At 43.3% G+C, this 12,920-nt stretch overlaps 1 protein-coding gene across 1 annotated transcript in view; it reads left to right on the top strand.

Annotated features, from left to right (window-relative positions):
* Positions 1–12,920, top strand: part of IL16 (interleukin 16) — a 482,340-nt gene that overhangs the window by 339,086 nt on the left and 130,334 nt on the right. Inside the window, exon 13 of the mRNA XM_085644300.1 lies at positions 8,864–9,005. Within this exon, the coding sequence (XP_085500426.1) occupies positions 8,864–9,005 (142 nt within the window). The remainder of the gene's footprint in view (positions 1–8,863; positions 9,006–12,920) is intronic.

Raw genomic sequence — 12,920 nt, 5'->3', positions numbered from 1 at the left:
GACCCCTCAGAACTCAAAAATTATCGCCCCATCTCTGGCCTCCCTTTGATGGCTAAAGTCATTGAGAAGGCCATTAACCAAAGTCTGACGGGGTATCTGGACAAGAATGCCCTGCTTGACAGCTCCCAGCACGGCTTCCGGCCCAGGCACTCTACAGAGTCTGCCCTAATAACGGCAGCCGAGGGAATTCGGACGACAGTAGACAAAGGAGGGCGAGCTATTCTCGTCCTCCTGGATCTGTCTGCTGCGTTCGATACCGTGAATCATCTGGTGCTGATTCAGCGCCTCAGGGAGGTCGGGATTGCAGGCCGAGCCTTGACTCTGCTTTCTTCCTTTTTGGAAGACAGAAAGCAATGCTTAAATTGGGCCGGTCTACATTCTGACAGCTTTGCCCTGCCTTGCGGTGTCCCCCAGGGCTCGGCTCTTTCCCCGACCCTTTTTAACATCTATGTTAGACCTCTGGCTAGTCTGGTCAGGAGGCATGGCTTCATGCTGGTATCCTATGCTGATGACTCTCAGCTTGTTATATCAGCAGTTGAGCATCCTGATCGAATAGCGGCCAAATTCCACGTCTGTCTCTCTGATGTGATGAAGTGGATGCATCTGAGTTTCTTAAAAATTAATACTGAGAAGACGGAAGTGATGGAATTTGGGAAAGGTCCCTCAGTCTGGAACTCCCTATGGTGGCCATCGGCGGCAGGGAAATGCCCCCTCCCGGTCACCAAGGTCAGGAATCTGGGGGTGGTGTTTGACCAAAAACTTAATATGTCAGCTCAGGTCAACAGCCTAACGTCTTCCTGTTTCTTTCTGCTTAAAACTTTGCGGAAGATCCTTCCTTATATACCCTTGTCGCTACAAAAAACTGTGATGGCTGCACTTTTCATGTCCAGATTGGACTATTGCAACGCCATGTTTCTGGGCATTGACAAGTTTCAGGTCAGAAAGCTCCAATCCTTGCAGAATGCCGCGGTTCGGGTAATTCTCAACTTACCCAGGGGCTGTTCCACCTCAGCGGGTAGGAACTCCCTCCACTGGCTCCCGGTTCAACAGAGAATCGAGTTCAAAGCACTCTGTCTGGTGCATCGGGTTCCGTTTTGGCGGGGGCGCGAATGATGGGACCGACAGGTTTCCACCTTACATTCCGTCCCGTGCCCTGAGGTCGGCCAATCTTGGCCTTATCTGTATTCCCAGATACAAACTTGCTAGATGGGGCCGCCGCTCTTTCGCCATCTGTGCAGCCAGACTGTGGAACCAACTGCCTGTGGAGCTGCGACTCCAACCGGGCTATGCCCTCTTCAGAAAAATGCTCAAATACCGCCTATTCCAGGCTCAACCCTAATTCACTTTCCTGCTAATCACACACACCATAGCGCCAAGACACCGTCTGGTATTCGAGCAATCTACAAGCCTTTTTATACTTATACTTATTACAAAACAGACTCTTCCATATGCACCAGGACTGGCACTGTTGGGCACTCCTAGGACAGCAGGCTTGACAACGACAGTGGAACTAGAGGCATGGCACGCAGAGGGAATAAGTACCTTAGGCGACTTATACAGAGAGGGCGTGTTAGCACTTTTTGACATCCTAATGGAAGAGGGTGGCTTATCTTCGGGTCAGGTTTTGCTCCACCAGTCACAAGTAGGCACATTATGGCATCACTGGGGGGACATAACATCCAAACCTTCAACGCACCTCACAATCCAGTACTTGCAGGTGATGGAAGGGGGCAGGCATCTCACACGCTGGTATGCTGACTCCATCACACTACCCCAGAACTTCTCACCCTGCATCATCGATGGGAGACAGACTTGACCCTCCCCTGAACATATTGAGAATGGAGTGTGATTTTGGAAGGTCCCTGTCACGTTAAGCCCGCTTTAAGCTTATACATTTTTACATGCTACACAAAGCCTACCTTACCCCTGCCAATATCAACAGATATTATCACACAACAGATGCTGCATGCCCCAGATGCTCATGTATCGATGCAGACCTCTTACATATGTAGTGGACCTGCCCATCAATACACACCTATCGGAATGCCATCACAAGGGCATTAACTATTTGTACTGAGCGCCCTGACCTAAACCATTGGGAGGTATGCTTGCTGGGCCTTTATCACAGCTCCGAAAGACACAAGGTGACCTCTCGTTTCCTGGACCTGGCATTTATAGTCGCCAAACGCCTCATCACAAAGAGATGGAAATCTCCTAATCCCCAGACATTTGCTGCCTGGCGGCACTCTATAGCCAACTAGGTGCAAGCTGAAAGTGTAGCCCTGCAGAGGACACATTAGGGCTGCAGAAATATCCGACCTCCACTTCCTGAGACACCATTCTCCTAGCCTTGCATGCACACTAGGAGATGGACAATGTACCGGAGCCCATGACACGGTTGGGAACCGGTCTCATTGAATAACGGAGCAATTAGAACGTACTATCACTCTCACCTCATCTTTCATTTCCACACTGACTGAGCAATCCTGACATTTGCTGGCACTCTATTGGATTTTCTCCTTCCTTTCCTCCCTACTTCCAAACCTCTCCGTCTGATCGCACATCACTCATACCATGCATACTTTGAGTATAGCACTTGGATTGATGCATGGATGTCTGTAGCCACTGGAAGCTGAGATGCTCTAAGTTATTGATTGGTTCTTTCCTTTTCTCTCTTCTTTATTTTGTATGGTTATTGTTGACAGAAAAAAACGAACTGTATTGTATTTCCTATTTCTTTTTTGTCCTGTACATTGTCTGAACGGGGGATTCCCTAGTAGGCCACGTCTTATATAAAAGTGCTTGCTACCCATCATTTAGGTGTACACCTACTACACTTTGCCTATGCTATGTTTTACCTCAATATCCAAACCTTATATAGCTTACTCAAAATAGACTTCTATATGTTCAGAGATACTCACATGATGCAATAATATTTGAGTTCATCACGGTATGTCTGACATGATGTAACACGACGTTGGATACTTAAATGTTTCTTGCACTACACACTTAAGACAAACTGGTTGCGAACAGTAATGAGATGTGGACCGCAAAACTTATTTACAATAAACAGATTCAAACAACAACAAAAAAGGTCACAACAAAGATAGGCCTTAGGTAGCCCTATGGACATGGTGCTGTGCAATTAAAGGTAAGACATGTGGCTTTATTGTCTGACATGTTCTGGTAGTGACAAACAGCCTACTTGGTTTCTCACTACTGTGAGACCTACTCCTCTTAAATGCTAGCATTGGGAATTCCCTAATATGTGTTTAAGTGGCAATTCCTGATCTGAAAGGAAGAGCGTTGCCATGTTTGGTATGTTCAGAATGGTAGTATTAAACCTGCTTTCTGGTGTCATTGGATTTTACATTACTATTTTAGAAATGCCACTTTTAGTAAGTAGGCATTTCTTTCTGTTTATAACTCTAGTGTTTTGCAGCCTGACTCCAATTCACGTCTAGTGACAGCTACACTTTGTATATACTTTGCAGACATCCACCACACCAGAAGGGCTGGGTTTGACAGGAGAGGCATCTGTATCCACCTGCATACTGTTAGAAGTCCTTGACAGGGACCTTTGTATAGGCTGTGTCCTGCCCTCAAACAAGGGGCTGATTCACCGCCTACTGATGTCTGGAGCCATGGCTGGGGTTGAAATGGGGTGTTGTGCACTTTTAAAGTTTCTTCTGAAGTCATCTCTTGAACAAAGACATTTTGGAGTATAAGTACAAGGGCTCTGACCCCATAATTTTAGACACTTTGGGGACTTGTAACCAGATGCTGCTGGCTCTACATACTCTACCATAGGACTGCTGTGCTGCCAGGAGGACTGCCAATTTGGACTACTAACTTTGTTGTGCTAACCGGCTGCCTGCTTGGTTGCTGAAGGGACTGCAACTCTGCCAAGTGACTCTGTGTGCTGGCCTGCCTCCCTCCTGCCCCCATTAGTGCTCCCCAGTTGTTCTCCAGGGACTGGGTGACCTGCTCCGTCCCTGGCTTGACATAATTTCCTTGTTAACGACTTCTTGAGAACAGCGCCTGTTAAGCGCTTCAACCTTGGTTGGACCAGCACGTGCTGAAGCGCTTCACCTCTACTGCAGCAGTGCATACTGAGCGCTACACCTTTTGCTGTACCAGGGCGTTCTGAAGCGCTTTGCCTTTTACGATACCAGTGTCTGCCCCAAATGTTTGGTGATTTACTGAGCACTGCTTCATGTCTGGATTTCACGAGGAACAGCAGGGGTATTAGACTGCATGTGAGTGAAGGGTGCTGGCTGCAAGGCACATACCAAGTACTTCACTTTCCTTTTCTCTGCCCAGATGTTGAATTGAGCCACATTCAACGGCAGACACTGGCTGCACAATTAATTTTAATTCTCCCACTTCAGCCTGCAAGAAGGTAGCGTAGCTGAGTGGTAAGAGGAGAGACAACCGCCATCTGCCATGCACTACAAATCTCAAACACACTCTTGACCATTCACCCAGGGCATAGAGCGCTCACCCTATTCCTGGGTGGGTCTTGGAGCTATGCATTGAGGTGCCCTGGTGTTTCAGACGTTGCAGGACTTTCTCGCTTCAGCTGTCCGAGTTCCTGGCAAGACCTTAAAACACTGTGTAGAAGCCCGCTATCGCTTCTGTCATTTACGTCACTTGGGCAGGTCACTCACCACGTGCTGTACAACAAAAGTGATCCTTTTGTCTTCAAACTGCCTGCCAAGTGCATGCTAGCTAGTGCAGGAGCGCAGCCTTACTTTGGGGACAGCGCATTAATCAGTGAAGGGAAGTATTTTTATTGGAAATAAACGTTAGTCCCTCTAGCCTTAAGGACTGATCACAAATTACCTATTTTCCGTAATAGACCCGCAGGTGCAGCTATGCCCTACGTTTGGGGTTCTATTACCACCTAAAGATGAGTAGGTGTGCAGGGACGCTGCATCCTATGTAATTATGGAGATTTGTGTCGATTTATGCCTAGCCTGCTGCATTCCCTACCTAGATGCCATCAGGTGTGTCATTTTTGACAACTACATTGTCAGAATAGTATGTGCCATGTCAGCAATTGCATAAGGTGTACAGTTATCATGCTTTGTGTATTTATGGTGACATATGATTTTCTCATTCTCCATGTGTGTATTTTCTAGTGGGTTACGTTTCACACTCTGAATATCCACTGATAATGTGTTGTATGTTCCCGATGATTTAGTAATTGTCTTATTTGCACAGTACCTATGTTTTATGTTGTTTTGGTCAATTGATATATCTATAATTATACACACATTTTTATATTTTCATCTGGTGTATTTATTGTGTTACTGGTGTGGAGGTGTTGCACAACCGCTTTAAACACTGCCTCTGGGGATAAGCCTGACTGCTAAGTGCCAAGCTACCATGGGGTGAGCACAGGTTATCTTTGGTGTGTAACTTACTTGCCCTGCCTAGAGTGGTGCTTTCTGCCTGGCTTATGTGCATACACTAGCCAACCAGATACTCCAGTTCTAAAAGCTGCAGTAGCTCAGAATTTGCAGAAATGTTAAATAAATAAACTTTATTCCAAGTCTCTGCCGAGATTCAGAGGTCCTCCTTAGACTGTCATTTCTCACGAGCGTTTATAAATACATTGGCTCCCTTATTTTGTCTGAAGATGGGTACCTAATAGCTAATAGATCCTCTTGTTTTAGTCTCAATTAAATCATCGACTAAATCTAAACTTACCATGATTCTTCTGGGATCTAATTCTGTAAGAAACGTCTTACATGAATAAACGACCATTGAATCAACATTTTTGAGTGTCTAATGGTGGGTTCAACTTCAGTCCAATCCTTCCAGGTGTTCAAATTCAAAATGCTTCGATAGTCATTACTCTCTGACCGAGAAGCATTTTTTTTTATCTATTAAAGGAAGGTGGCCAATGTAAATACCCATTAAGGGAGTTACACCACTAATGGGGGGTATATCATATTGTTTGAACAATTGCTTGGTAGGGACAATTGTAAGATCTTATATCTGAAATTTTTTGTGTGATTTAGTTAGGCATAGGAAATTATCTATCTCATATTCCTGTAAAATTAAATTTAAGAAAGAAATGACCCATTCATTTTGAAAACTCTTGGGAATTTAGATCGCGAAGAGCCAGGCCCCCATCTTTCACTTGTCTATATATAGTGCCTAAAGCCAATCTAGGTGTTTTTTAGACCAAATGAAAGGGGAGAACATCCCCTCTATCTCTATAAAAAACTTCAACTGAAGGGCACAGGAGCACACAGCAAATAAATAACACAGCGGTAAAACCAACATACGAATCCATAAAATGCGTCCATCTATTGATATTGGTAAGTTGACCCTTCTAAAAAAGAAGACCCCTTGTCTTACTGATCAAAGTAGAGTAGTTCAGTGCTTATAGATTATTAGTATTCTCTGTTGTGTGGATTTATAAATAGCACTTCGGGTTAGAGTTAACAAGAGGGTGAAATTCAGATGGTAAAGTGTCCCTGTTTGTAATTACATAATAAAATCTCGGGTTTTAACCTATTAATCTTATATCCACCCAAAGCTTGAAAACCTCAAGAAATATCAAAGACCCTCTACTGATTCTCCAGACTAGGCTTTAAAAACATAGCAGTATCATGAGCGTACAATTTGATTTTAGTCATTCCACTTATTGGGGACTTTATGCTCGTGTCTGCTCTAGGGAGCTGATGTATTTATGAAAGCTTGTGAGAAATAGCAGTCTAAGGAGGGCCTTTGGATCTCGGCGGAGAGCTGAAGTAAGATTCATTTGTTTAACTTTTCCTTATTTAAGGGCGCAAATGTTTGCCGTATGCAATATTATACGAAATGGCTGCTTTATAGAACACTGGCTTTCCTGAATAAAATGAATCCTCAGATATTGGCTAGCTGTTTTAGGTGTTCAATAGAGGGCGAGGGTACCTGGACACATATTATCTGGAATTTTCTGAAAATAAAACAGTTTTGGGCCGACATACAGGAAAACTGTTTACTTACATTAAAGATTTAAAAAACATTATTGATACACAGACAGCAGTTTTTGGCTACTCGTCTGACGCTAATTTAAAATTGCTGCAGAAGAAACAACTTTTTTAAATCACTCTCATAGCAAGGTCTATAATTCTGCAAAATTGGTGGTTGGAAGTCACCCCTACTTTTCAACATTGGTGGTCCAAAATGCTAAAATTTAAGGGACTTGAATGCTGCTACACACAAAGGTCCGGTACAAATAAAGATAAATTTCATAGTTTATGGAGCGATTTAGACAATGTGCAATATTTTACATCTTTTTGTTAATTCAGAATAAGTTGCTGCTAATACTGAGTTAATGTGTAACATTTGCTTCTATCTCTGTGATCTCAACATGTTTCTTTCAAGTAAGGAAAATACAGAAAATCAGTAGGTTCCTTACACAGGAAGCAAAGATACAGGCAGTACTCGCTATGGTGATATCCCACATCGATTACGCCAACTCACTATACTTTGGCATCCCGGCCTAGCTCACCCATCGTCTTCAAATGGTTCAGATCCAGGCGGCCAGACAGATTTTTCAGGAAAACAGGCGCCAACATATTACCCCTCTTTTGAAGAAGTTACATTGGCTCCCAATAACCCAGAGATGCGCCTTCAAGTTGGGATGCATTATCTTAAAATTCCTTAATAGTAAAAACCCAAAATTCATTAACAGCTTGATCGACAGATACACTCCGACCCGCACCCTGCGATCTGCTTATATGCATCTCCTTACCATACCTCCCTTTAGACTGAAACGCGTTGGTGGGACAAGGTTCACACTAGGACTAGGACTAGGACACTAGGACCCAAATACTGGAACTTCCTTCCTCTTGAGATCAGATCTTGCACAGACCTCATGACTTTCCGCAAGCTCCTAAAAACATGGTTATTTAGACAGGCATACTAGCAACATCTCAGTCCAATACCGTCAGAGTAGCGCCAAGAAACCAATCTGGTGTACGTGCGCTGTACAAATAAAGTTTAACATAACATAACATAACTTTACCGCATTAATGCAGAAAGCTGTATATGTTTAAGCTCTTTTCCTTCATTGTAATCTGTGATAAAAACTGGTTTTCTTTTCTTTATATTTCTAGATGAATTGATGGTTTGTATGAACTCTCCCAACAAGAAAAATAATTTCCTAAAAAAAACAAATGTCCAGGAATATTCTACCTTTTCTCTGTCTAATGAGTGCAAGAAATGAACAGATTCTCTGCTTATCACTGTAAACTACTAAAATCGATCAGAAGAAAGAAGAGCAGCATTCCGTTTTTTGTTGCTTTAAACAGCTGCTTCAATTATGCTGCATCACCTACCAACCTTTTACCTCGGCTGCTGGCTTCGGCAGCAGGCTTATAAAAAAAAGTAGAGACTGCGGTTCATACAGAGATTTCAGAATTCCATGTATTATATTTAATTTTCTCCAAATGTCTATGATAGATCTATATTCTGGAGCCACCAGGAACAGGTGTTCTTCTAGCCGAGAACTTCCGGCCCTTTTGTATAATTTGCAGATCTACAGACGTGCAATTAAATGAGGGAACTGGAGACCAGTTGTAAACTTGCAAAGCATATTTTGTTTGAGAATTGCCTACAATTTAAGTTAGACAAACGTCAACGTGTTATTCTGGCTCCGCAGAGCTCCATCTTGACAGAGGCCTGGACATAAACTCTCAACCGTTTAGACAGCAAGACCCTTACAAGTAAACCAAATGTAAGAGTGATGTCTGCTTTAAAATGTAATGAAGAAAAAAGTGCATGTGCTTTGAAAGTTAGCAGTAACGAGTGTGGTTCCTCACACATTTTGACACGGCTTTACTTCCTGTTTATCTGGCAGGAAGCAGGAAACCTGCTCTTGAAGGGAAATGGACCTGTTATAAGCCTCAGTGCCTCTGCGCCGTGCTCATTTGCAAGTGTTGGTGACCAGCCCTGTGCAGCTTCAGCGGATCGAGGCGCGCGGGACGAGACAGCAGACGCAGGTACGTCAGCAGCTATGAGCGGCAGCTTTTAAAGGCACCCTCTCCTCCTTTACTTCATCTAATGACTCGTGCCCCCTTTTGGCGGGTGCTGCGGTCGGTGACCCGTGTGTAGGTGGAGCAACGATGGAAGAGCGAAAGGACGTTTTATAAACGTTTGAATGAATGGGATTTCCTCATGAAAGGAAAGTGGTTGTAAATAGTAAATCCTTCTGCTTTCTGGTAAAAACGCTTATCATGAATTACCTTACAACGCACTCTTCTCCACGCATGAAATGGTGCCTAGATGCCGAAACACTGAAAAATGTTGAATGTACAGTTTTTAAATGTTTTAACAAGTTATATGATTCGAAATTCTTCTTTACGCGTTTACATTTGTCTTATTGCATTTACAATATATACATTATGTAATAGAGTGGTAAATAGGGGGTTAAATAGTGCGCTGGTGCGAAGTAAACAAACATTTATAATTTAGAGGGCGAGCAATTTTCTGCAGGCGCACATTCTCTGTTAGTTCAATTCACGCCTGTACTGATGCCCCCTTCTAACTGGTGCCCCAAAAGGGGAAGATCAGCCACCTTACACTCAGCTATCGGAGCACTCCACAAGAGAACACAAGGCCTTCGAGCTCCTTCAAATACAAGTCCAAACCAATGTTGCTTCGTCAATTCTCTTTATCCTTGAATCTCCCCTCTAGCCTAGCCTGGGGGTGAAGTGGAAATTCAAGATTAAAGATTAACCGACAAAGCATCATTCATTTGGAATTTTATTTGAAGGCGTTTGAGGGTGTTGTGTTCATTTATTATAAAAACATGATTGGGCACACAGTGGCAAAGGGCTGGAACTTGGAACCATCCGTCTACTTTCAGTAAGCTCAGGAATAGTTTGATTTTACCATCAATGTATACTAATGCTAAGGTTAAAATGAAGGGGGGGGGCAATTACAAATCCCTCGTGCTCCAGTGCCATAAGTCTATTTGGAGACAACACAGCTCAAAACAGAGCCTCTTCATAACTAGTAATTTTGAGCTCATGATGCTCAATTCAATGGCTCTCATAACCCTCGCATTGTGAGAGGGAAATGTTCCTTAAACGGCCTTTTCAGAACAATTGCATCCTGAGATCACAATGTTACATACGAGGGGCTTTTCAGTACAAGGCTTGTTGCACAGCCTTTGCAGGTTCATTTGCTCCTTACACAGCATGCAGGCCTAAGTAACAACCAAGGCTGCGTTTTCATTCTGCTTGAGACTGACCATTGTGTTGAAATACATTTGATAAAACCTAATGCTTAGGAGGATCCCAAGCGTTACTTGGTAACAGTGGATATGCACAGTATTGTTATTTCCACGCATTTGTAGCATCCTCCCAGAATTTGAGTAATATATTATGAAAAGACTGCGACAGAACACCATCAGCAGATGGTTGATGGAAGCACAGCTAAGGGCACGGATAAATGTTAAAAATACCTGCATTAAGTTGATTCCTTTAGGTTTTCCTATTCATGGCTACCTAATCCTGGATCTTGGTGTTATGTTTCTCCCTGATCCCTGCTGACCCAAGGCCTGCCAAGCACTATCAAAGGTGGAATACTGATGTCCGCCTCTAACCTGGACACGGGGCACTCAGTCTAAGACTGAATGTCGCTTCCCAAGCCTCCTTGAATCTCTGGATAGGTGTTGTTAAGCAACTAAGGCCTAACTCAAAGGAGAATTGCGCCAGGAACAACTACGATACAGTTATACGAGTTGCAATGAAGAGATGAATGCCCAAGCATAGGTTTGTTTTTGTAAAGACAAACCACATTGGGACTTTGCAAACATACTGTTAAAACATGGAGATCAAATGCACCTGCAGAAACCAAGTTTCTGGGTTACAATTCATAAACGTTTGCAATTCACAATCCTACTGAACACTGAAAACAGGCTAAAGCAAACAGATGAACAATGGTAATCGAAGCTTTAAACTGCTAGTGAAATGGGAAGGGTCTCACAGTTCAGAAAGACGTGTTGCAGAGTCTGGGAAGCTGAGCATGTCTTTCAGTTTAGGGTTAGGTGGTGTTGGTCCTTTAAAGTTTGCTTAACTCACAACCCGAGGGGTTCAGACTTATTCCTCTTGGACGTGAAATGGGTCGCATTTGGCTCCACTGTCTGAAAGTATCAATCGATGCAGTGTCTATGCAGGTCTGTGTCTAAGACATGTTTGGTAAGCTGGAGTGTGGGTCCAGCTCATATTTCAGAGCTGGCTGCCATAGTGTGTGTATATTTTAAAGTTTGGAACTCCAACCAATCAGGTTGGAGTATATTTTTCATCTTCAGAAGTAGTCCCTGCATGCAGATGGCTATGTACTACTGCCATGGTTGTATTCTACAAGGAATCGCTGTGTATTCCTCCCAGATCCTGAAAACAAAAGCTTATTAGAGGAAGAGGTGCTGATAAGGCTGTCCTTGTTGTCCGATTTGAGCAGCATCCAGTCGCATCCAGTCTCCTTCTTTCAGCACTATTTTCACAAATATAAAGAAGTGCGCAATTATCTTAGCGTAACCCCAATTTCAGATTTTTTGGGGCAGTTTTGTATAGTGCAAACTCGACCCGAAGGTATTTTAGCACTTACATACACACCAGTTACATTACACAAGGACACATTCATCTTTTTTGTTAGGCTCAAGGAGATAAAGTGGTTTTGCCCTGAATCACAGGATGTTGAGCCAACGCCAAGACTTTAACCTTGTTCCCCTGTTCTAAAGTCAACAGCATTGGCTGTCGCGCCACATTCTTTACAAAACCATGTGTACATGTTCCAGTGTTCGTGGCCATTACTGCATAAATATGCACAAAATGTTGGTGAGTAACTCAAACACACAAAATTGAATGCATGACACTAGAGCACCTCAAAACTTAGAAATTCTGCCAATAGCGAGGTCAATGGAATGGGGTCTTGGGCTGCTTACATGAGACTACAACATGAAGAATCAAATGCCAAAATTCCGTATCTAAGGTGAATAAAATGAGCATCCCTGAGAACCACCAGATTTGCAGCCTGAAGAGACCCTCAGGATCAAGGGTCTGATTAACTGTGGCTAGGACCAAAGACAGGGAACCTGCAGGCTCAGAGGAAATGTATGGGATGGTACAGCCCTGGTGGTAGTCACAAGCTTTCATCCTTAAACTGGATATCATACAGCCCCTCTCCACTGCGGTTATGTTATCACATTGCTTGTTACTCTTGGATATACCACAGTACTATCATTGAGGCTCAGTGTGTAGTAAATATGTTTTGCAGAACCTAAGTTGCTGAAGATACTCTTCCTTAGGTCTTGTTACACACAACTGCCACAGCCATTGTATTGAACACTTAACATGTCTGCATAATTGTTATCGATTTGAAAAAGATTCATTAGTGTCTCCGTCACTCTTTTGACACAGTAGTCTAAATACAGATATTTTTACTGCAGCAGATAGAAAATAGAGGTGTCTACGATGCACCGACATATATGATGATATTGATCTCAGACAAATGCAGAAGAGTTAATAGACCCTGTTTACATCACACATGCAGAGCATGTGGGGCATGGGGTGATGTAAAGAATGCCAATGCGCCTGCATCCACCTTCTGCTAACAGACAATGATAAGAAGCAGCAAAGTAGAAAGTACGTTTATTTTTCATGCCGCGATTATGTACCCTTTTTCTCACTTTGCAGTTCTCTAACTTTCATACTGTTCACTCTGCAGTTCTCTAACTTTCATACTGTGCAAATCTGTAGTGTGTGTCTAACTTATTTTTGTTATAAATGGGGTTCTGGTTGGCTAGGGTATGCACCTAAGCCAGGCAGAACCCACCACTCTAGTCAGGGTAAGGGAGTTACACGCTGAAGATAACCCCTGCCCACCCCTTTGATAGATTGGCACGAGCAGTC

Source organism: Triturus cristatus, chromosome 3_1 (assembly GCF_964204655.1).
Source record: "Triturus cristatus chromosome 3_1, aTriCri1.1, whole genome shotgun sequence".
NCBI classification, from domain to species: Eukaryota; Metazoa; Chordata; class Amphibia; order Caudata; family Salamandridae; genus Triturus; species Triturus cristatus.
This window is presented reverse-complemented; position numbering and strand designations above follow the sequence as displayed.